Source organism: Vigna unguiculata, chromosome 9 (assembly GCF_037176805.1).
Source record: "Vigna unguiculata cultivar grain cowpea cultivar isolate G323 ecotype 2 chromosome 9, ASM3717680v1, whole genome shotgun sequence".
NCBI classification, from domain to species: domain Eukaryota; kingdom Viridiplantae; phylum Streptophyta; class Magnoliopsida; order Fabales; family Fabaceae; genus Vigna; species Vigna unguiculata.
Window position 1 is genome coordinate 10,410,358 of NC_140800.1, and position 25,602 is coordinate 10,435,959.

General features: G+C 37.1%; 2 protein-coding genes and 1 pseudogene across 7 annotated transcripts; all 3 read right to left on the reverse strand.

The window, feature by feature from the left end:
- Nucleotides 1–3,791: 3,791 nt before the first annotated feature.
- Nucleotides 3,792–11,123, reverse strand: LOC114163438 (uncharacterized; annotated as a pseudogene).
- Nucleotides 10,819–13,212, reverse strand: LOC114165489 (uncharacterized). The gene is made up of 2 exons (XM_085666598.1): nucleotides 12,456–13,212; nucleotides 10,819–12,425 (listed from the first exon to the last, which is right to left on the reverse strand). The coding sequence occupies exons 1-2, from the start codon at nucleotides 12,844–12,846 to the stop codon at nucleotides 11,764–11,766; spliced, it is 1,053 nt and encodes a 350-aa protein (XP_085522724.1). The 5' UTR covers nucleotides 12,847–13,212; the 3' UTR covers nucleotides 10,819–11,763.
- An 8,019-nt stretch (nucleotides 13,213–21,231) lies between these two features.
- LOC146883516 (kinesin-like protein KIN-14N) lies at nucleotides 21,232–25,250 on the reverse strand. Of its 6 annotated transcripts, none has more exons than XR_014984494.1 (7): nucleotides 25,142–25,250; nucleotides 24,571–24,682; nucleotides 23,595–23,670; nucleotides 23,260–23,292; nucleotides 23,038–23,157; nucleotides 21,660–22,677; nucleotides 21,232–21,413 (listed from the first exon to the last, which is right to left on the reverse strand). XR_014984494.1 is itself a non-coding variant. In XM_085666363.1 (6 exons), the coding sequence occupies exons 2-6, from the start codon at nucleotides 24,591–24,593 to the stop codon at nucleotides 22,666–22,668; spliced, it is 264 nt and encodes an 87-aa protein (XP_085522489.1). In that variant the 5' UTR covers nucleotides 24,594–24,682; nucleotides 25,142–25,250; the 3' UTR covers nucleotides 21,232–22,665. The 6 variants fall into 6 exon arrangements, 1 of the variants encoding a protein (XP_085522489.1); XR_014984495.1 differs by having other exon boundaries at nucleotides 22,767–23,157; XR_014984498.1 differs by having other exon boundaries at nucleotides 23,260–23,369.
- Nucleotides 25,251–25,602: the final 352 nt, after the last annotated feature.

Sequence of the window (25,602 nt, forward strand, 5' to 3'; positions counted from 1 at the left end):
TTTTCCCCAAAAATAATGAGACAAACAATATTGAAAAGAAACAAAAATATATTTTTTAATTTTTTGGGCCCGACAAGGATTAACCTTGATCCTACGTATTCTCATTAAAAATGAGAAATCAGGGTTACGTAGTTCTTTAAAAGATATTTGGAAAACATTTTTAAAAAAAAAAGATTTAATTTTTGGAGGTGAACCTGACAAGGACTGGCCTTGTTCCTACGTATCTCACAATGGAGAATCAAGGATCACGTAGTTCTTAAAAAGATATCTTGTTTAAAAATGTCGATGTTTTTGTATTTTGAAATTTTATATATTTTTTTGGTGTTTTTGAATTATTTGAAAACATGTGTCATACGATGCGAGCGATCGAGCAGACACTAAAAGGGAAAGAAAATTATTTTAGTATTTTTTTAAATTATTTGGAAGAAAGTGTCACACGACGCGAGCGGTCGGACAAACACAATAAAAATGAAAGAGAACCATTTTTTGATTTTTTTTTCTATATTTTAATTTTTATAATGTTCAAATATAATTGTTTTCTTTTTTTTTAAATAAAATAAATAAAAATAAATAAATAAATAAGTAAATTTATAAAAGGATGAAAATATTTAAGATGGATAAAAGTGGAAAACAAAAAAAAGTAAGGGTGCACGAGTAATTGGTGGGGTGCACAAAGCAAATACAACAACAAACCCAAAAACAATAGACAAAGGCATGGGGTGCAGGAGTATCACATGTGGGAGGTGCGTGAAGTAACAGGTGGGGTGCGTGCAATAAATAAAGGGGTGTGCTAAGGAAACACAAAATGGAGGTGCAGGAATTAAAAAAAGAGGGTGTGCACGAAGGAGAGAAAGGAGGAGGGTGTGGTTGAGGTAAAAGAGGGGGTGCGTGTGGTAATGCAGTGATGAAGCCTGAAGCTCTTTTTCTTTCTTTTTCAAGAAAAACCCTAATTGAAAATAAAATTCATTCCCTCCACTACGGCAACTCCTTCTTCTCGACCCAAGATCCTGTCGCCGCTCACCTCCATCACAGGGCAGGCCATGACCTGCATCGACGACGCCGGCCACCGTTGAAGGCCGTCGGCGTTCGCATTGCAGTTTTTTCCTTTAATTTTCCGCGCGCACGAACGCTCCCTCAATCGCATCTTGTCCTCCAAACGCGATTCACTCTCTCGTAAGCTTCGCGTGCCACCAAAGCCACCGGTGACGGCACCAACCGCTGCCGAAAGCGTCGCCGGCCTCCGCTGCGTTCCAAGTCTCTCAGTCTTCTTCTCGCGCGAGCCACGCTAAGTCTGGAATCCACCACGCGAGCCCCGCTGTCGCGCCCCTACTGTCGCGCCCCAACCGTGATTGAAGCCGCTGCTGCTCAGCCCGTTCGAAGTCCGACTCGCCGGCGACATTGCCGTCGGCGATTTCTCTTTCTTCTCTATTTCTCTATTCTGGAATTTGGATTTTTGGGTCTTGAGACGCCAAGGTTTAGTGTGTTGTGAAAACGTTGGAGCGGTCGCTAAGGATAGTGAATCTATTTTTTTTATTTTTTTTTTTATTTTTTATGCAGGTGAATGTGAAAATGATGATGGAGGAATCTTGTATTTGTGTTGCGCAGAAAAAATGGGGGTGGAGTGAAAATGAAAGGATGAGTGGACTACGAAGGATGATGGAATGCAGTGTGTACTGCTTTCGGGTCATGTTTTATTTTTTATTTTTATGCACGTGTGACGAGAAAGTTAGTGAAAATGTGTTCTACAGAATATAACTGTTGGTGAAATGTTTGGGTTCTGGTTTGGCAATTTCCAGTACTCATTCGGACAACAGTAACACCAAACAAGAACATATCATAACAATGGCAAAAAATAAAAAATAAAAAAAATAAAAAAACAATAATAATAAAGAACATTGTGCTCTGTTCTTTACTGTACCCAGGTGCGATGGGAATAAACAAAATGAATAAGAGATGTAACCATGCTCATTTCAAACCATCTATACATTCATGAACATTAATATCAAATTAACATAAGCTCTAATTCATACACCCATGAACATCAACAACAACATCAAGTCACGGTAACATAAACTAAAGAGGAGTTAAAAACACCTACCGTGAAAATAAAACTTAATGCACTAACAGCAGCTTTGTTTCCGTTTCCAAATTTGACTCCTTCTCTCCCTCACTGATCTCTGGTGCCCTCTCCCCTCTCTGTAGTAATAAAAAAAAGACCCCCCTCTCATGAATTTTCCCCTTTTTATTATGTAACCCTCTGCACCTTCCAATTTCGAAATTTGGGACAAGGTTGAGAGCAGATGTTGCTTCCTGCTCCTTCAGCCATCATGACCATGCTACAGGCCCTTCCCCATACAAAACCATGATAGCATAGCATGCATGGGTCTGACAAAAGAGAGGCCTTACGTTACCTCTTTCTTTCCCCTTTCCCCTCTCTCTCTTTTTTCTTTCTTTTTTTTTTATTAAACTAGAATGAGAGATGTAAAACAAAAAAGGAGCTGTAATAATAGAAAGAAAAAATAATGTAATAATCAAAATAATAAGCCCAAATAAACAAATAAATAAATAAAACAAAACTAAAATAAAATAATAATAATAATAATAATAATAATAATAAAATAAATAGATAATTATTTTTCTCAAACCAAAACATATTTTTTTTCTTTTCTTTTCTTAATTATTTATTTATTTATTCTTCTCAATTGAACTTTAATTAATTAATTAATTATTTTATTTTATCATTGTTACCCGGACGAAATTGGGTGTTGACAGCTGCCCCTCTTTACTTTGATTTTACTTGATAGTATGAAATTTTAACTTTCATAGGTTATCAAAGTAAAAGATGAGTAAAGATAAAAACACTAATTTCGTTTGGGTTTTAAAGGAAAAGAGGAAAAACAAAACAAGCATATACAAAGACCAATTCAAAGAAAAGGGTCGTGATCAAAAGAAGAAAACAAACTCGACCATTCTAAAGGAGAGGATCATGTTGTGACAAAGAAATCAATGACCATTCCATCGGAGAGGGCCTTGATATGAAGAAGGAAATAAGTGACCGTTCCATCGGAGAGGGCATTGATGTAAACAAAGAAAATCAATGACCATTCCAACGGAGAGGACCTTGATGTAAAGAAAGACAATCAATGACCATTCCATCGGAGAGGGCCTTGATGTAAACATAAGGAAATCAATGACCATTCCATCGGAGAGGGCCTTGATGTAAAGAAATAAAATCAATGACCATTCCATCGGAGAGGGCCTTGATGTAAACATAAGAAAATCAATGACCATTCCATCGGAGAGGGCCTTGATGTAAATAAAGAAAATCAATGACCATTCCATCGGAGAGGGCCTTGATGTAAACATAAGAAAATCAATGACCATTCCATCGGAGAGGGCCTTGATGTAAACATAAGAAAACTAAGGGGAGAATGTCCATATATGAAAGGATAACCCGAAGTTTGATTTTGATGTGTTAGTAAACACTGCTTGAATGCTTAACCGACAAGATTCAATCTTTAGGCAAAAGATGTAATGCGGTGAGGATGCATAAATGCATGGATGCATGGATAAAGTTCATATGAAGCTTTATTTTTTTGCCTTTTTATTTACTAATTTTTTTTCCACGACACCCTCCAAAAATGAGTCTACTCTTAGTGAATGTACCCGTGATGCCTCGTTAGTATGCACATACTTTATTCCCTTCTTTTTTGTTCATTATTCTCTTTACGAACTCAGCGTGACATTCATTACTTTAAATTTATGGAGAGAAACAAATGGTGTTTATTGAATGAAAAACAAAGCAGAATACAACAAAATTTGGAGACAATGTCAATATCCCCTAGTAGCACTTCCTATCAAGGAATCATCACGTATAAAACTTTTTGGCCGCATCAGAATTGACCGGTAACGGTAACTCCTCTCCATCCATCCTTGTGAGAATTAGTGCCCCACCAGAAAATGCTTTCTTCACCACATACGGGCCTTCATAATTTGGAGTCCACTTGCCCCTATAATCCTTTTGTATAGGTAAGATCTTTTTCAAGACTAGCTCGCCTTCATGGAACTCTCTAGGGCGCACCCTCTTGTCGAACGCCTTTTTCATCCTTCTTTGGTATAACTGTCCATGACACACTGCTGCTAGCCTTTTTTCCTCGATGAGATTAAGCTGGTCAAATCGGGCCTGAACCCATTCTGCATCTTCCAACTAGGTCTCCATTAACACTCGTAGGGATGGGATTTCTACCTCGAAGGGTAGTACTGTCTCCATTCCGTACACCAGAGAAAAAGGTGTTGCCCAAGTTGATGTATGTACTGAGGTGCGATACCCATGCAAAGCAAAGGGAAGCATCTCATGCCAGTCTTTATACGTGACCACCATTTTCTGTACAATCTTCTTGATATTCTTATTAGCAGCCTCGACTTCCCCATTCATCTTTGGACGATAAGGAGAAGAATTATGATGCTGAATTTTAAATCCTTCACACAATTCGGCCATCATTTGATTGTTCAGATTGGTGGCATTATCAGTGATTATCTTGCTAGGCAACCCGTACCTACAAATTAACTCTCTTTTTATAAATTTAGTCACAACCTTCCTAGTCACACTAGCGTAGGAAGCAGCTTCCACCCATTTAGTGAAATAATCAATTGCAACTAGAATGAAGCGATGTCCGTTTGAGGCTTTTGGCTCTATAGCCCCGATGATATCTATCCCCCACATTAAAAACAGCCATGGGGCAGACATTAAGTTTAAAGTGGTGGGTGCCGCATTGATATTATCTGCATACTTCTGACATTTCTCGCACTTTCTCACGTGTGTGCAACAATCATTCTCCATAGTCAACCAAAAGTAACCAGCCCTCAAGATCTTTCTAGCCATCGAGTGTCCATTCATGTGTGTGCCAAAAGTTCCTTCATGAACTTCCTCCAATATTGACTCGGCCTCTTTTGCATCCACGCATCGAAGGAGAACCATATCATGATTTCTCTTGTACAACACATCCCCACTCAGGATAAAATTTGCAGCCAACCTTCTCAGTGTCCTTTTATCATTCTCAGATGCTTCTTCAGGGTATTCTCTGGTTTTTATATAGCGTTTAATATCAAAATACCACAGCTTACCGTCTAACTCTTCTTCAATGAAATGGCAATATGCTGGCCCTTCATGACTCTTCATTTGGATCATCGGCATTACCCCATCCTGATTAATCTTGAACATCGATGATAAAGTAGCTAAGGCATCTGCCAATTGGTTATCCTCTTGCGGAATATGGTGGAATTTAATGAAATCAAAATACTCCACCAATTCCATGATATAAGTTTTGTAGGGAATCAACTTCTGATCCCTAGTTTCCCATTCTCCCCTTAGTTGATGGATAACCAACGCTGAATCTCCATATACATTCAAAAATTTTGCCTTTGACTCAATCGCAGCTTGGATGCCCATAGCGCATGCTTCGTATTCAGCGATATTGTTTGTGCAATTAAAACACAACCTTGCTGTCATTGGAATGTATTGGTTTTCTGGAGATATTAGTATTACACCTATACCATGTCCCATGACGTTAGAAGCCCCGTCGAATAATAACGTCCATTTCTTTATGTTCTCATCTTCTTGGTCATCTTCAAACAAGGTCATGATGTCCTCATCCGGAAATTCGGGTTGCATCGACTGGTAATCGTTAACGGGTTGTTGGGTCAGATATTCAGCCAAAGCACTACCCTTGATGGACTTCTGAGTGACATACACAATGTCGTATTCTAACAATAGCATTTGCCACCGGGCTATCCTTCTAGTGAGAGCGGGCTTTTCAAAAATATACTTGATAGGGTCAGTCTTGGATATCAACCAGGTAGAATGACTCAACATGTATTGTCTTAGATGATGGGCAGCCCATGCCAATGCGCAACAAGTTCACTCTAAAAACGAGTATCGTTGTTCACATTCCGTGAACTTCTTGCTCAGGTAGTATATGGCATGCTCTCTTTTTCCAGTTTTGTCATGTTGACCCAACACACAACCCATTGACTCATCGAGTACCGTCAAATACATAAGGAGTGGCTTCCCCGGTTCGAGTGGGCGTAACACAGGAGGATCTTGTAGATATTGTTTGATTTTATCAAAAGCAGTCTGACAGTCTTCATTCCGCTCAACAACCTGGTTTTTACGCAATAGCTTGAATATTGGTTCACAAGTGGCGGTTAACTGGGAGATGAACCTAGCAATGTAGTTCAGTCTGCCCAAGAAACCCCGTACCTCCTTTTTTGTACTCGGAGCAGGCATTTCGATTATCGCACGCATCTTGTCGGGATCGACTTCTATCCCCTTTTGACTGACAACAAAACCCAACAACTTTCCAGATCTCACACCGAATGTGCATTTTGCTGGGTTTAGTTTAAGTTTAAATTTCCTCAATCTCTCAAATAATTTCCTTAGGTTGAGGATGTGTTCTTCTTCTGACTCAGACTTGGCGATCATGTCATCTACATAAACCTCGATTTCTTTGTGCATCATATCATGAAAAAGCGCCACCATGGCCCTTTGATAGGTGGCCCCAGCATTCTTAAGCCCGAAAGACATCACCTTATAGCAAAATGTCCCCCACAATGTGATAAACGTGGTCTTTTCCATATCTTCAGGTGCCATCTTAATCTGATTATATCCCGAGAAACCATCCATAAACGAAAATAGCGAGAACTTGGCTGTATTATCCACTAATGTATCGATGTGCGGTAATGGGAAGTTGTCTTTTGGGCTCGCCCGGTTCAAATCTCTATAGTCAACGCACATTCGAACCTTCCCATCCTTCTTGGGCACGGGTACAATATTTGCCACCCATTGAGGGTATTTTGCCACAGCTAGAAATCCAGCGTCAAATTGCTTTTGCACTTCTTCTTTAATCTTTAATGACATTTCTGGCTTCATCCTTCTTAGCTTTTGTCTGACTGGAGGGCATTCCGGTTTGAGTGGAAGCTTATGTTGTACTATATCAGTATCTAAACCACGCATATCATTGTACGACCAAGCAAACACATCCCTAAACTCCTTTAGCAACACACACAATTCTTCTTTCACTTCTTTCTTCATACTCGTGCCAATTTTCACTTCTTTCTTTTCATCCCCCTCACTTAGGTCAAGCACTTCAACATCTTCTTGATGGGGTTTTATTTCCCTAGATTCTTGTTCCACTAATCTCATTAGTTCAGGGGAGGGTTCCGAGTCACCTTCATAATCATCTTCCATATTATTGATAGGGTGCTCGAAGTTAGGGATATCGACATTGTTATTTTCAAAACATTTATTATCATATCTGCATTATTTGAGTTTATAAAAAAGATAAATAAACAAACAACAGTGAAAAATGCAAACAAAGATAACAAAGGTAGCAAACACAAATTGATTATCACGCTGAGCATAAAGGAAAAGGTGTCATCCCGTTAAGTCAAGAATCCTAAAGCTCCGGGTAAAGCAATAGGACAAATTAAAAATATTACATTTTAACCAAATTAAACACCACGGGTAGATCCAAAGTCTCTCAATTATTGAGTAGCGCATTTGGAGCACAAGGCTGCACAAAAATCGAGCTTTCAGGTTCATCTTCATCTCTGACAGCTGCTATTTGACTAGTGTTGATCCATCCCGCGCTGCGGAAGCTATCTTTGATGTCGCAGATGCGAATCTTTCCTAACCCCAGTTCTTTTCCTTGGATTCGAGCCACACCGCGCTCTCTCCTTTCTTCCGACAGTCTCCTCTTATCCTCTCTAGTAAGCTTGTATCCAAGGCCGTATTTATTCTTTTTCTCGGTGACTTCTAAAGGATACATCAATCCTTGCTCGTACTTGCCTAGCCCCTTTCCGTACTCATATCCCTCTTTCAACATGACCTTGGCCGTCATAAGGGAAGTACGCGACAAGTGTGGGTTCATTGGAAAGGGCTCCACATAGGCATTTCCCACAATTTCCAAAGATTGGAAGGCTGTCTCGAGGGCTTCCTCTACTGCTTCAATATAGCGAGAAGATGAAGGCCCACTTACTAAAATATCTTCCTCTCCTGAAACAATCACTAATTTGTCACTCATGACATATTTTAACTTTTGGTGCAAGGTTGAAGGTACTACGCCCGTTGAGTGAATCCAAGGACGACCCAACAAGCAACTGTATGCTGGAAGGATGTCCATCACTTGGAAAGTTATTTGAAAGACACATGGCCCTATTTGGATCGGCAATTCTACCTCTCCCATTACTTCTCTTTTACTCCCATCAAAAGCTCTCACTATCATTGCACTTGGTTTCATGTGAATACCTTCACACGGTAGCTTTCCCAATGTTGTTTTTGGCATTACATTCAGGGAAGATCCATTGTCGATCAATACACGTGCTATGACATGATCCAAGCATTTTACAGAGACATGGAGGGCCTTGTTGTGTCCCCTCCCTTCAGTAGGTATCTCCTCATCGGTAAACGTGAGGTAATTGTTAGCAGTGATATTGTTAACAATTCCCTTAAAACTGTCCAGAGAAATATTTTGCTCCACATGCGCTCCATTGAGTATCTTCATTAACAACTTTCTATGAGAGGTTGAATGCATGAGTAGTTCTAAAAGTGAGATTCGAGCAGGCAGGCGATTCAACTGTTCGACCACTTTATACTCGCTTTGTTGTATGAACTTCAAGAACTCGCAAGCCTCCTCGTGAGATACTTCTTTCCCATCGTCTTTTCTTAGACCCTCGTCGGTTTGGATGGTTTTCCCTTTCAAGAGTTCCTTAGCCTTTTTGGTATTCGTCGATTCATTATTGCCAACGCCATCTTTCATCAAGCTTGGAGGCGTAAAGATTCGACCACTCTTCGTAATTCCACCGATGCCTGATATATTTTTCACCACTGACTCACCACTGCTAGGTTGACCACCTACCCGTTGTTTCTCACCCAACACGTATGCACCATATTTCCATGGGACAGCTTTCTCACTTTTGTAGGGAAATGGGGAGGGTGTTTGGATAATAATAGATTGTCTTTCTTGAATTGTAGGGGTAGAGGTGGATCTAGTGAAATGAATCACCAATGGCTCTGGCAAAGTCACACCGGGTTCCGCACCATCTTGTGCAAATACTTCATCCTCCATGTGTCTGTGACATACTTGCACAAAGTTTCTGTCTATAAGATGTTGTAGAACATCCTCAAACTCTGTGCATTCATCGATAGAATGTTTAGCACTCGGATGGAATCCACACTTTTTACTCAGGTTATATTCTCCTTTTAACAAACCTAATTTTAACAGTGTCTCAAAAACAAACCACTTGGAGCTTCGAATTTCATTCACATCCCTCACCAGTCGGTGTTTCTTAACCTCAATGGCATTTGTCGAAGGGTTCCCAAGACCAGAAAGGGGATTAGCCTCAACACTAGGTTTGTCTTCATGGAACTTTATCCATCCTGAGTTGATTAAAGCTTCCACCTTGTGTTTAAGGGACACACAATTCTCAATAGAGTGACCAACTCCCCCTCCGTGATAATCACATTTGGCGTTTGGATCATAATTCTTGGGGAACGGAGGTTGCACAGGCTTCATCGGACAAATGGCCACCAAACGCTTTTGGAGGAGATGAGGCAACAATTCCGTATATGACATAGGAATAGGAGTGAAATGAACGAAGTTCCTCTCTTGATTCCTCCTTAGATTAGCGTTTTGTCCCGCGTTTCTGTTGAAATTCGAGTTAGGTTCGATTTTCCAAGCACTGTTTGGAGCACGTTGTGGTTGATAAAGATTCGACGGTTGATAAAACCCTTGCTGCTGAGGTCGTGTTTGATGAACAGACACTGCATTGGCCACATAAGGAGGTTGGTTCAAGTGTGGTCGATAATTAATCGTAGGAGCCCGACTTTCCCACACAGGCATCACTGAGGCCGCTTATACTTCCGCTTCTTTCTTCTTTCCGGGAATAAAATTAGGTTTTTTAGGAGTTGCAGCCGCGAATGGGCCATATGCAATCTTTCCACTTTTTAACCCGATTTCTATTCTTTCCCCTATGATGATGATATCAGCGAAATTGGAAGACACATTCCCCAATACATGCTCATAAAATGGTGATTGCAGCGTGTTTACAAACGTCGCCACCATCTCCTTATCAAGTAGAGGTGGCTCAACCTGAGCAGCCAACTCTCTCCACCGTTGTGCATATTCCTTGAAGGACTCAGTATCCTTCTTGGCCATGTTTTGTAATTGCAATCTATCTGGCGCACTATTTGTGTTGTATTTATACTGTTTCACAAAGGCATCGGCCAAATCCATCCAGGAATGAATTCGAGATGGCTCCAAGTGTGTATACCAATTCAATGCTACCCCAGCCAAACTATCTTGGAAACAATGTATTAGCAATTTTTCATCATAGGCATAAGCAGCCATCTTTCTACCGTACATTGTCAGATGGCTTTTAGGGCATGTGGTGCCGTGATACTTTTCAAATTCTGGGACCTTAAACTTGTGTGGTATCATCACACCAGGAACCAGGCTTAATCTCGCCACATCACCGAACCCATAGCCTCCACCACCCTCAATGGCACGAATCCTTTCCTCAAGAATTTCAAGCTTACTCTTAGCCCCATCAACAACAGTGGATATTGCTTGGACTGTAGCGTGTGGTGCAGCTTTAGTCGCAGCATCTGCATTGATGAATGTTTTTGGAGGCTGGGGCGCCACAATCATCCTCGGTCCTGTGAATGTGACTGCCTCATTCATCTCCGCTCCTGTCACGGGTGTCGAAGCTAACATCGGCCCTTGAGTACCGTTCGATAGTGCGTTGTTAGCTGTAGGAAAAGAGAAAGAAGTTTGTTCTGCATCTGAATATTCTCCAACTGGAGGAGTGTATCCCGGAGGCAAACCGTACATTGGGAACGGAACTGACGCGCTTAGAGGCGTACCATAAGAATGAGCATTCTCCTCGACCCTAGCGGATGAGGCCTCCCCTGAAGCCTTCAGTGACTTCAAAACCTCTAGGATTTGGCCCACTTGATCTTTTAGCTCGTTAATGTCAGCCTTCACAGCTTCATGGGCTTCTTCCCAATCTTCCATACTTCTATGGTTAGCTCGTGTGCGATAAGGGTGTCGTGGAAATTTTGCCATCGTATTTGATTTTGCTCTATTATTTCGTTAAATGAAATGAATTATGAAGAATGAAAAGAAATAAAATGAATGCAAAACATTTATTCTAGTCGGAAATTTTAAAGCTGTGAGAACGTTAAGGTAAATATGTCATAGAAATTAACACGAAACTGATACAACCCAACCATTAACAAGTCTTCTACATTCATTAAACAAGAAAAGAAATAAAACCTATTCCCTAACTCTGACTATCATGCTCTTCATCTCCCTCATCAACTTCTTGCAATGATTAAAGAAGGCTTCAATCTCCCTTGGCGGATTGAAGATCGGTAGTGCAGCCTCTGCTTCAGGTAATAATCGTGGGATTTCTTCAATTGCTCCATTCGCCAAGGCAGCTAGCTGTGAGAAACATCTCTTCCAATGTTCTATAATCATTTCCTGCTCGGTTGTGTACTCATTCATCCGACTGATCACCTCTCGATGTTCCTTTTCCAATTCAGCTCTATGCCAACGCTCCTCGTCCATCTTCACCTCATAGGTCGACACCACCTCTCTCATTTGTTGTTCAACCTCACTAATTCTCATTTGAGCATTGTGCAACCGTCTCAGTGCTTCAGTTTTCTCTCTCTTAAATTCTTCACACAACTGATCCCTTTGGCGCTTAGATGCTACTGCTGCATCTCTCTCGGTCCCTTGATTTTAATGCGGTGCTTGCTGCGGCCAAATCCTGTTTCACTCTGAAAGCATGATCTCGTTCTTCTCTTTGTTGCCTAAGAATCCCTTCATACGCTTTTGTCATTTCCTCATTATCACGCCTCAGATCCACATACTCATGTCGGAGACTTTGAAGCTCGTTAATTAATTTGGCATTTTTTAATTTCATCTTCTCGATCTCTTCTTTTAGCCCTTTCACCTCCTCAGACTCAGCAGGTTCCAATCGCTCCGGAGCAGGAGAGTCCGATTTGAAAGGTAACTTGATCATATTAACCCTTTCCAGAATCCATCGTCGGTAAGATATTTTCTCGTCCATTACCCATGGCCTTGGGTCTTTTTCTGCACGCAAAACCTCACCCCAGGCACTCCTAACTCGTCGAATTAGATCTTGAGAAATTCCTTCTTCATAATAAGTCCATATGGCGACCAAAGATTCTGGAGTTGGAGAGCTCTTAATTGGACACCCAAACTGCCGTTGAGCCAGAACAGGGTTATAATTCACACAACTTCTGGTACCTATCAGAGGGACGTTAGGGAAATCCCCACAAGAAATGACATGCGACTTGGGCAGCCCAGGGACACACCATCTAATCTTTCCCCCATTCAAACCTGCACAGAATTGGGCTCATTCTTTCGCCCCTCGAATTTCAACGCCGCCATGTGGCAATTCCCCAATCTGACATTCATCATTTACTGTACCCAACCGGACTCGGGATATAAACCATACATACAATATAGGTACACAACATAACATCTTCTTCCTCTTGAGTGCGTAGCACAAATTCAAACCCCCGTACACATCAGCTAGAACCGCAGTGACTGGGCTTTCTGAATGAATCTTGTAAGCGACAAACACATCGATGGCCGCTTGATCAACAAAATTCTCCATGTTAGGGAAGAGCACGACTCCATATAGTGTGAGAGCCAACACATCCATGAACGTCTCCCCTATATCTTTCTCAGCCAAACGACGCAAGTGCCCTTCTAAATACCCTTGGGGGATCCCCTTCGAGTTGCCCTTGGAGGCCATTTTACTCTCTAGCTCAGCAGGGTGTACCTTCAAGATTCCTGCCAACGTAGAGATAGATGCTCGTTGCTCAGAATATCTGTAAGGGACTTTATCTTCCACCGACAAAACCCAAAATCTGCTCGAACTCTTCTACTACTGGTGCCAACTGAAAATCCTGGAAGGTGAAACATCTGAGCGGCGGATCATAATATTGGGCCAAAGCGGTGACTGCCGACGCTTGGACTTCCACATTCAACAACCTCAATAAGTTCCCATACCGCTTCTTGAAAGCATTCTTCTATATAGTCTTCATTTGTTGCACTATTTCTCTTAAACCATTCAGTTTGCTATCTATAACCCTGATAGGTAACTTCTTCTTCAAGGCATCCGACCCTAAATTCCCTCTGACTTGAAATCCCATGTTAATTTCTTGTGTTTCTTTTTTTTTCACAAACTCAATCACAGACTTAAAATTTATGACCTAGAATCACAAGAAATGTTATGGCATGGCATGACAAAATACATGTTATGCATGAACAAATAATCAAAATGCATGTATGATGATGCCGTGAAAGAAAGTACAGACACATGGCTTCATTGCTAATTCGAATAAAGCGAGAAAAATAATATGAGAATTAAGGTAATGCACATGTCTTCCCTTGTGCCTTATCAGAGGTTCGATGCCTAATGGTCCTAAGGTAAAATATATGCGCTCGCCAAGATAGTTCCCTAATACTTAAGGATCAAGGTCACTAGAGCTATGGCCTACTTCTAGGCATTTCCCACAATAGTTGGTAGACAACAAGATGTGGGAGTACCAACGAAGTAAACAAACTCTAGCTGGGGTTCTCACAATGACCACTTGGGAAGTTCATCCACTGTGGCACTGCTACACAATCCCCTCTAACTCTAAGTTACACAGACCCGGGTATAGGGCCCCGCTCATGATATGCACACAGTGTGTGTGTGTGGAGGGAGGATGATGCATACCATAACCCCCACCTGCAAAACAACCAGAAAACTTCCCAGGCAGATATATAGCAAAATATGCGAAACAATTTACACACAATCATTCCAAGAGATAGATATAAATAAATTAAAATAGAGACAAGAATATACAAATAAAAAAAGAGACAAAAAAATAATAATAATAATAATGAAATAAAAGAAAGGGGAAAAAAGAAATTAAAGAAAATAAATAAATAAAAAGAAAGAAAAAAGGAAAACCACATTCAGTCCGCATATCTAATTAAATAGCTTGACTCTCTAGCGTCCCCAGCAGAGTCGCCAGTTGTCACAACCGGAATCGCGACGAGAAGGCGAATCAAAAAAAGAAAACAGGTTTTTTAAAAAGATTGGGAGTCGCCACCACAGTTATTTTTGGAAAACTATGGAAAACCATAAAAATAAAGCAAGTCTGCAAAAAAACCAGATTTTTGGATCCGGGAGTCGGTTACGCGTAGGGAAGGTGTTAGCACCCTACCGCGCCCGCCCGAAGGCGGTACCTTTAATTAAAAGTGCAAAGTTGATGTGGTTTTCGAAATATTAATTTTCCCCAAAAATAATGAGACAAACAATATTGAAAAGAAACAAAAATATATTTTTTAATTTTTTGGGCCCGACAAGGATTGACCTTGGTCCTACGTATTCTCATTAAAAATGAGAAATCAGGGTTACGTAGTTCTTTAAAAGATATTTGGAAAACATTTAAAAAAAAAGATTTAATTTTTGGAGGTGAACCTGACAAGGACTGGCCTTGTTCCTACGTATCTCACAATGGAGAATCAAGGATCACGTAGTTCTTAAAAAGATATCTTGTTTAAAAACGTCGATGTTTTTGTATTTTGAAATTTTATATATATTTTTTGGTGTTTTTGAATTATTTGAAAACATGTGTCATACGATGCGAGCGATCGGGCAAACACTAAAAGGGAAAGAAAATTATTTTAGTATTTTTTTAAATTATTTGGAAGAAAGTGTCACACGACGCGGACGGTCGGACAGACACAATAAAAATGAAAGAGAACCATTTTTTGATTTTTTTTTCTATATTTTAATTTTTATAATGTTCAAATATAATTGTTTTCTTTTTTTTTAAATAAAATAAATAAAAATAAATAAATAAATAAGTAAATTTATAAAAGGATGAAAATTTTTAAGATGGATAAAAGTGGAAAACAAAAAAGTAAGGTTGCACGAGTAATTGGTGGGGTGCACAAAGCAAATACAACAACAAACCCAAAAACAATAGACAAAGACATGGGGTGCAGGAGTATCACATATGGGAGGTGCGTGAAGTAACAGGTGGGGTGCGTGCAATAAATAAAGGGGTGTGCTATGGAAACACAAAATGGAGGTGCAAGAATTAAAAAAAGAGGATGTACACGAAGGAGAGAAAGGAGGAGGGTGCGGTTGAGGTAAAAGAGGGGGTGCGTGTGGTAATGTAGTGATGAAGCCTGAAGCTCTTTTTCTTTCTTTTTCAAGAAAAACCCTAATTGAAAATAAAATTCATTCCCTCCACTACGGCAGCTCCTTCTTCTCGACCCAAGATCCTGTCGCCGCTGACCTCCATCACAGGGCAGGCCATGACCTGCATCGATGACGCCGGCCACCGTTGAAGGCCGTCGGCGTTCGCATTGCAGTTTTTTCCTTTAATTTTCCGCGCGCGCGAACGCTCCCTCAATCGCATCTTGTCCTCCAAACGCGATTCACTCTCTCGCAAGCTTCGCATGCCACCAGAGCCACCGATGACGGCGCCAACCGCTGCCAAAAGCGCCACAGGTGAATGTGAAAATGATGATGGAGGAATCTTGTGTTTGTGTTGCGCGGAAAAAATGGGGGTGGAGTGAAAATGAAAGGATGAGTGGACTACGAAGGATGATGGAATGCAGTGTGTGAGTACTGCTTTCGGGTCATGTTTTATTTTTTATTTTTATGCACGTGACGAGAAAGTTAGTGAAAAATGTGTTCTGCAGAATATAACTGTTGGTGAAATGTTTGGGTTCTGGTTTGGCAATTTCCAGTACTCATTCGGACAACAATAACACTAAACAAGAACATGTCTTAACAATGGCAAAAAAAAAATAAAAAAAATAAAAAAACAATAATAATAAAGAACATTGTGCTCTGTTCTTTACTGTACCCAGGTACGATGGGAATAAACAAAATGAATAAGAGATGTAACCATGCTCATTTCAAACTATCTATACATTCATGAACATTAATATCAAATTAACATAAGCTCTAATTCATACACCCATGAACATCAACAACAACATCAAGTCACGGTAACATAAACTAAAGAGGAGTTAAGAACACCTACCGTGAAAATAAAACTTAATGCACTAACAGCAGCTTTGTTTCCGTTTCCAAATTTGACTCTTTCTCTCCCTCACTGATCTCTGGTGCCCTCTCCCCTCTCTGTAGTAATAAAAAAAAGACCCCCCTCTCATGAATTTTCCCCTTTTTATTATGTAACCCTCTGCACCTTCCAATTTCGAAATTTGGGACAAGGCTGAGAGCAGATGTTGCTTCCTGCTCCTTCAGCCATCATGACCATGCTACAGGCCCTTCCCCATACTACAAAACCATGATAGCGTAGCATGCATGGGTCTGACAAAAGAGAGGCCTTACGTTACCTCTTTCTTTCCCCTTTCCCCTCTCTCTCTTTTTTCTTTTTTTCTTTTTATTAAACTAGAATGAGAGATGTAAAACAAAAAAGGAGCTGTAATAATAGAAAGAAAAAATAATGTAATAATCAAAATAATAAGCCCAAATAAACAAATAAATAAATAAAACAAAACTAAAATAAAATAATAATAATAATAATAATAAAATAAATAGATAATTATTTTTCTCAAACCAAAACATATTTTTTTCTTTTCTTTTCTTTTCTTAATTATTTATTTATTTATTCTTCTCAATTGAAATTTAATTAATTAATTAATTATTTTATTTTATCATTGTTACCCGGACGAAATTGGGTGTTGACAGCAGTAAGAAGTGCTTTGGATTAATTTCTTATAACGATATTCAATAATAACAACCAGAAAAGGATTACTACAACCATTTTCTAATTCTAACAGAGCATGAAAGACAATTAGCCATAAACCAATTATATTTGATGCCATATACAATTGATATCAGCTTCAAAGTATAGCTTAAATTATTCGACAGTTTAAAGCAAGAATATTATAAGTTTTAAACTTTTTTAAACAATACACTATACACTATAGACACTCCCTATAATATCCATGCAATCTGATGGTGCTTGATTGTATTTATACCTAAGGTGGAATTAGATTTAGAACTTGCGGTTTTCAATGTAAAGAACACAAAATAATTATACCTAGTATTTTTCACTTGTTACTGGGTTGTGAAGAGAAATCATGTTTTTTCTTCTCTCATTAAGATATAGCCAAAAGCAAAATGACCGAGTCCATATTAAGAACAAAATACAAAATTGGCAAAACAAAAAACCTTCCAAATTTAATATTGTGGTGGTTTTTCTACAAGACTACTCCAAAGCCTAGCTCTGCATTGTGACACCAAGATAACAGGTGAAATTTATTCTAAAGATAGTAGAAACAAAACATGTTATAGACTTGGTGTGATGCCAGGATCTCACCTTAATTTCGATAGCAATGACAGAGTTGAACAAGTTCACTTAATTTGAAGCCAAACTCCTTAGCATGATAAAGCACAAGTTCACCGTGTTTAATATCTCTAACAAACACAAAGGGCACACTCCTTCATGAAGCCAAACTTAGTAGATGCTTCGTCAGCCATCGTGGGCTACTATCAGAGGCTACAAGCACAACCTGTATAACGTATACAACACAAATAATGTACTGTATATCATAATTGCAATCCCCTAAATTCAAGAAAAAATGCAAAAAAGGATAATTCAAATAATGTACTCTATATCAGAATTGGAATCCCCAAAATTGAAGAAAAAATGTAAAAAGGGTTTTGTAGTCAGATTTCAAAGAGGTATTAGTCACACACAAAAGGATTACCTCTGATATCACTTTTTCGTTGATGATTCTCGATTCTACTCATCTATCACTATCACCACCGTCGTATACCATTGTATGCTACCGTCAAGCTCCACCGTAGATGATGGCAGTTGGGGAAGATATTGGCTTGAGCTTGGGCAAAAGAAATTTAAGAAGAAGAATAGTTTTGAACGAAGATGTGTTTCCCTTGTTTTTTTAGCGAAGAGCTATCTGAGGGGCTGACCCGGTCCTATCTTGTCCCAACCCACCGACTTAGGGCTTTGGGAGCCAGGGACTTTGAAAAAGCCCCCTGATAAATGGGCCACGAAAATGGGGCCTAGCTCTATAGGGGGCTAGGGTCAGCCCAGGGGCTGAAATAAAAGATGACAGCTCTATCTAAGAGTGTGTGGATCTAGTTTTTTTAACCAAATTTTATTAAGTTTATCTAACGTTTCAAGTGCATTTCATGATAGTATTTCAATTGTTTACACCGTTTGACACATTTTTGCTTCAATGTTAACTCAAATATTATAATAAAATGTATTTGAAACATCAAATAAACTTAATCAAATTTGGTTAAAAAGATTAATTCCACGTATTTCTAAAGTTAAAGGACTAAATTATGCCAAAATTTTGAAGATGAGCTAATTTCAATTTTCACTTACCAAAATCTTATTAAACCCCTAATTATATATTCATTTGATTACCATTACACAATTTAATATCCAATAATTTATATATAAAAATGGTTTTAGTACTTCTTATTATTTAATAAATAAATTATTGACTTTCATTATGTTATCATGCCTTTTGCTTCTTCACCGTACTTATATATTATTATTAAACTAAATTTAAAACTTGTTTATTCAAAAATATATTTAATTATATTATATTTTCTAACATAACAAAAATATTCACTAAAAGAAAAAATGCCAATGTGCACGCACGTGTTAAAAGATAGAGTTAAATGCATTAAAATAACCACAATTTTGTCAAATCTACATTAATTTTGTTTTCTGTGACAAACTTTACTACGTTAGTCACACTCACTATTTCAACAACTTTACATTGTATTTGTTAACACTAAAAATATAAAAAATTACATATATTATACATTTATCAAATGATTGTGAACTTTTACTATATTTGAAACTAAACTTACATAAACTAAAATTTCAATCATTAATTTCAATTTGTTATGTTAATTTCTTGAGTGAAAAATCAAATTCATAAATAAATACCATTTTCGTTAACTTCTTCATTTCTTTGCTAAGTATAATTATTACTTCGAATGTATAATAATATAGTCTAATTCAAAATGCCTTATAGATAAAATAAAATATCAATAACATTATTTCTCTCATTATTTATTAACAATGACCATACTCACTATAAAAAAAGTGAATATTTGTAACCGTTAAAATTACAAATTTTAGAAGTTAAAAACTATCACAGATGAAATTTCTGACGGTTTAAAAAATCGTCAAAATTACGCATATCAAAAACATATTTTGACAAGAAAAATCTAACTTGGTATTGTTGTCAAAAACGAAAAAAAAAATTACTAGTGTTCAAAAACCGCTACAAAATTTACTTCTATTTTTTTATATTTGATCATATTTTGACGAGTAAAAACTATCACAAAATATATCAAATTTTAACGGTTAAAAATCGCATTTAAATTTGAAGTATTTTCCTATTCACATATTGTTGGTTCATCAATTTCACATCTCTACAGAAGCACATCTACTACGATATTCATGAAGTTCTCTATAAAGGTACTCATCAGTGGCCTCAAGCCAAGCAATCCTTTCCTTAAGACATCATCTGCATAAATAAACTGCTTTGAGTTTTCGTTGCAAATGATGATAGTATATTATCATGTAGAGCTGATACGTATGGTATGAATACTATATGATATATAATATAACCAATAGAATAAGACCAATTGAAATATTAAGGTTTACAGTTTTCCAAAACGGAGGTAATGTGAAAGTTTATGATGGGGAATTAGTTGACCATCGTACTATCTTCAATATGAAAAAATTTCATGTTTAAGTAGGTAAATAACGTAGCTTATAATTGCATCCGAATTACATTCCATTACTTAAGTCTATATATGCCTATTACAACTCAAACTCGAACAAACAATATCAAAAGAATTCGAGTTATTTAGGCAAGCAAATGAAACTGACAGATATACAAGGTATTCAAGTTAATCATGTATTGCAAACCTTCTTTCAAATGAATTCCATCAAAACCTGTTCTTTTAGCTCGTTCAGATTCAGCTAGATCTACCAAATGAGCTTTGCTGAAAGGTATTCTTCACTGATATCCTCATATGAAGAGTCATTGGTGGTAGAAACATAATGGAGCTTGTGCATTTGTTCAAATGTAATTGTGAAAATAGCATAAAATAGACATATTAAATGGTGGAGCTCCAAAGGTGCATGAAGAACTCCATGGGCAGCGGAAATGGATGAAGGAATGGAAGCAAGTTGGAAGGCACTTGCAAGCAATGGAAGGTGAAAGAGGTGATAGGATTTCCTAATCTATGCTAGCCTAAGGAAGGTGGCTAGAGGTAGAGAGAGGAAATCTCTAGAAAGTGGTGACTCTCAAAGGCAGTAGAGGGAGGAGTGCTCTCAACTCAAGTTGCATCTATTGCATAAAATTTCAAAAGTGTCTACAAATGAGTAAAATTTTGTCTTTTATATGAAGCCATTTACACATGAGAAAGGAGAGCCATTGGATGGAGTGGGCCTTGATCTTGGCCCTTGATCTTGGCCCTTAGATCAAGCTTGGAGAAGGAGGCTTGATCTTGGCCATTGGATGATGCCTTGGAAAAGGAGGAAGCATTCCTAACCCTTGGATGCTTTGGATCCATGAGGTGTAGGAAGAAGTGTTGACTTCCACTTAGTCCACCTTGGCTCTTTTGATAGCTCATGGCCAAATCTCCTATTGGGCTTAGTCAAGCCCAATTTTATCAATTGAACTACTCATTGTTTGACCTATTATTCTAGAAAGCAAAGCCTAAACAATGGGTCAATATTATTGCTATTCTATTGCTCTTTGAGACACCTCTTCAAATCTTCATATCTTCTTTGGTCCATGTGAAGAGTATGAGAAGCCCATGTGGGTTTGGGCCATCTTGAATGAAGCCTAATTGGATCTTTTTGAGCATGCTCCTTGTTATTGGGCCTCTTGATGGGCTTGGGCTTGAAGGTGCATGTGGGCCATGTATTAGGCCTTAAGCATGATTTGGGCCTAGGCGTTGATCCAAGCTATAAGCCTTGTTGGGATCACATCATTAAATCCTAAACAAAGAGTGTGTATTTTTTCATAATACTCTAAACCAAAAGCGTATAAATATAAGCATTCCCCTATCATATGTCTTGTTGCTCCCACCACATTGATAAAAACACTGATTGATAAGAATTTGTTATAAAACTATATAACCTATCATGAATCAAAAACAAACAATATAATTCAACTGGTATATCTACAACTGGAATATTCAACTCCTCACAGATAACCTTCTGAATCTTCAGATCCTTATCGTCAACAATATCATGCCACCTCGCATAGCCATGCCTTAACAGAAAATAATCAAGTTAATAGAAGTTACACCATTGCAGCATAGCAAAATACCTTCTTCCAATCCAAATTCTTGTCTCACAAATCGTCAAATGAAATGGAAATACCAATACAAATTTATGGTATTCAAGCCTAAAAAACTCTTTCATGGTTTAATAACATGGAACTTGGAACATATTTCACAGTAAATTGTTTAAACTCGGAGAGAGACACATGCAGGGAAAATTATCTGTTAGAACTTACTTCAACACGGCTTGTAGCAGCACTAAATCATGAACCTCCTTCCATATCTTTCTACCCTTCAAACGTGGATGGAGTGGTAAGATATCTTCTGAAGAAAGTTGTGTTCTAGGATTTTCTAATGCAAACTTCACTTGTCATTCCACATTCAAAGATAAAGAACACTTTCATCACCTACAAGTAATATTAACTTCCAAAACGCAAACTCATTTTTAAACTGACAAGAGATAGCATATAAATAATGCCCGAATAGTATGCTAAACACAAGCAATACAAAGCTTATAATCCAAAAAAAAATTGAAGAACTTACTTTTTTTGTCATCAAATTCAGAACATCGATCCTTAAAAGTACATTTTTTATTTAAAGTCCTTCTTTTGGAATGCCATCTAAAGACACATTATAATCAGTATTTATAGTTATAAATTACTATGTATCATTATATAACTGTACATAGATGGTTAAGATTATTATTCATCAAAACTCATGTAAATAACTAGTGGTTATTGGCGAAAAAACTTTGTAAGAATTGAGCACAATCAAATATCAAGGATTTGAAAAAATTCTTATCTTTCTCATGAAATCTCACGAGCAAAGAGGGAAAATTAGTAAACTGAAAGCACACAGGAGAATAACAAAAGAAACTGACAAAATATCATAGCAATAAGAATATAGTAACTATGAATGTAGGTGAATCAGTAATATCTTCTATAATATGAGACAAAAAAAGTAAGCCATACTTGTTCAAAAGGTATAAGGTATATGTAGTTAGAGACTAGTCATGAAGATTGTATAAAGACAATTAAAGCTACCCAAGTATACATATACACTATTTTTATCATGATCTACCACTATTTTAGAATTCATATGGGTTTAAGATCAGTAGCACTAAAAACAATCATAGCATTAAATTATGAAAAAAGTAAATGGAAAATGTAAGATTAATACTCCTCGATTTCTTCATAACTCTTGTGTTTCATCCTGGAAGCAAACTCTTTCCAATCAAAATCACTAAAACCAAACCTGTAATTGATTCGCCAAATCAGATTAACAACAAATATTTGTATGTAATAAGAACTTATTTTAAGAACATCTCTTAAGGTTGATATAACCTCAAAACATGTGGCCTTAGTAATATAATCATCTTTATTATAAGTTTTATCCTACAGCACAAAGTAAAATTTGATAAGAGAATAGATCATTTCACAGAAATGTATCAGTTTAACAGAAAAAGAATAAAAGAATGAGGACATGTCATTGAGTGATGATATTTGTAGAAATCCATTGATGTAGACATTCAGATATAAGAGTAATTCTTGACACATCTAACAACATCAGATAAGAAGCATTAAAAATATTGAATCGAGACTGATATTATTTTACCTTCTGATGTGCACTTTGGAGATCCAGTTGTGCTCTTCCAAGAACTTCGTGAAGAGTATTTTGTGACCTCTCAAAGTTCAGTGTGGCCTCTCTCTCCTTAACAAGAGATTCTACGGCTGCCTAGTGTTTTCAAAGATAATAAGTATAAACTATTATCAAATATAACCTTTCCCTACCATTTTGCTCCAAAGATTCACCCATTGACTTGAAAATCTCACTTACTGTTCTCTCTAATTCTTCCTTCACTAATTTCTCCTGTAAAGAAGTGCAATGTCGTCTCATTTCAACAATAATTGAGTTTAGTTCATCTTCCTTCATTTTGAGTAACAACTCTGCAATTAAATGAATCTAACTGCATTTGTCTAGGAACTTGATAATGATTTTTCAAACAAGGAAAGGAGAAACAATCTCAACCTATCTCCATGCATTTCTGCATGGCTAATTCCAATGAATTTTTAATATGAAATGAAGATATAAAACCTTCATATGTATCATTATATCTAATATCTATAGCTATAAGATAAATAGCAAAATAGAAGAGAGTGAAGACATCAAACCTTTCCATGGTCAGAGAGTTTTAGCGTGGAACCCAAAATCAAGCTTATAATTCTTATTTTCGTAGGCCGATCAAACCTAAAGAGATATGTTTGAAAACAATGTGGAATAAAGGATCTCAAAAATTAGAACAAATGAACATTTTTCCAAGGAACATTGTTCATAAAAGTAAAAATTGAAACTACAAACAAGCAAAATAAAAAAGGTTTAAGATAGAGAAAGCTACAAGATGACTCACAAAAATTTGCATCAAACAATGACAATAAGTATCAGAACCAAACAAAACCTGATATTCCTAAATGGCTAAACCTATTCTATCCCCCCTCCTTCTCAACAAAATAAACAGCAGCTTAAACTCCCAACAAAGATAAGCCATGAAATCTGAAACATTAAACAGATTGTAAACAAGAACAAACAAGGCCAATCATTTTCATATGGGAGCAGATACAATACAAGATGGATTTGGGGAAGGATCAATCATAGCCTACATTATGTTATTTCCGTCAAAGATGGATCCTGAACTAGAACATCATTAGGTTATTAACAACGTTGAAAAAGACTACAGAACATAAATTTCCTGCAAAAGAAAAAAGGTTTTTAAGTTAATGTATCAGATAGATTTAGATTTCAGCATACCTAAAGACTATAGAACATAAATTATAAGAAAAAGGAAAAAGATTCATTCAAGAAGGATAAAGACAAGAGAGCAAAAGGAAAATTATGAAATTAAAACTTAAATACAAGATTCAGCAATAAATATGTTGAAGTCTTTTTTAGATACTCAGAAGCAATGACTTGACACAAGTGTTGTTAAAGTATTAGAGAATTACATAGCCATCAACATTCACACTTGCATCTTAGCACCCTTCATATTACAATTGACTCTTTTGGGAGCAGGAATCCAACCATCAACACATAAAGTTGTTTGAACAACACGTAAAGCATAGAAGAACACTATTACATTTTGATATAACATACCTCCGCTTCATCAAAAGCATCATTTAATCAAGATTTACATCTTCATATTCAAGAAGACTGACATAGCTCCTTTAAACCATTAATCATTTCTTATATGTTCAATGGTTATACCCTACAAACGTGCATCAAACAAGGCAAGGAAACTTGTCAGAAAGAATGAGGATCAAGAAGTAATTTTTAAAGCCATAAAAAAATTGTATTAGTAGTACATTACACGTAAAAAAAAAAAAAAACAAGGCGTAATACATATAATGGAAAAAATCCCCGAGCTTCAAATATGGATTGAGCATGTTAAATTGCAACAACATAACTGGCGACATTCATAATTGCAACACAATCACATTGCAACAAAATTATAAAAACTAAACCAAATGCCTGAATTAGATTATTAATTAATTGAAGATTAAACATTGTCCTTGTGATGCGAGTGCCATTAATTCTCTGGCTGCTAGGTCCACAGCTTTTCCATAAAATCAGACCTCTAAATTGACATATGAAAAAGAGCTAAAAGAAATACTCATCATCTCCATGGATTCAGGTGCAGTCACTGCTGGATTTAGATCCATCCTACCTGACATAGCTCGCGGTGCTCGTTGTTGATCAAAGGAACATTTAGCGGAAAATTGGACTGAAACGTTCAACGGGACACGATTTTCATTTCGAAAATGGTATCGTATAGAAATTAAGGGTTTGAAGGATAACATAGATCAAGTACTTAATAAATGTTATAAGATAATTTTTGACGGTTAACCAAAATTAAAAAAAAAAAAATTAAAACAATTCTAACCGTTTTATTTTATTGCTACAAAATAACTGCTACTAAAAAATAATTTTTTTAGTGACTTTTTCTCATTAAACATTATTATGTAATAATTTAATTACTTAATTATTTTTTTAAATAATTAAAAATATATTTTAATAACATACCTTTATACTATATAATTATAATATTTACATCTACATATACTAAACTCATTTATACAAATATATTTTCTTTCAAATATGTTATTATTAAAAAAACACAAAATTAAA

Coding starts and splice junctions, on each gene's coding strand:
- LOC114165489 (XM_085666598.1), bottom strand. CDS start 12,846: ATGGCCTCCAAGGGCAACTCGAAGGGGATCCCCCAAGGGTATTTAGAA. Junction 12,426..12,455: donor TGGCGGCGTTGAAATTCGAG/GGGCGAAAGAAT, acceptor AATTCTGTGCAG/GTTTGAATGGGGGAAAGATT.
- LOC146883516 (XM_085666363.1), bottom strand. CDS start 24,593: ATGATGCTTTTGATGAAGCGGAG. Junction 23,671..24,570: donor ATGCTTTTGATGAAGCGGAG/GTATGTTATATC, acceptor ATATCTCTTTAG/GTTTGATCGGCCTACGAAAA. Junction 23,293..23,594: donor AACTCTCTGACCATGGAAAG/GTTTGATGTCTT, acceptor ACTTCTTTACAG/GAGAAATTAGTGAAGGAAGA.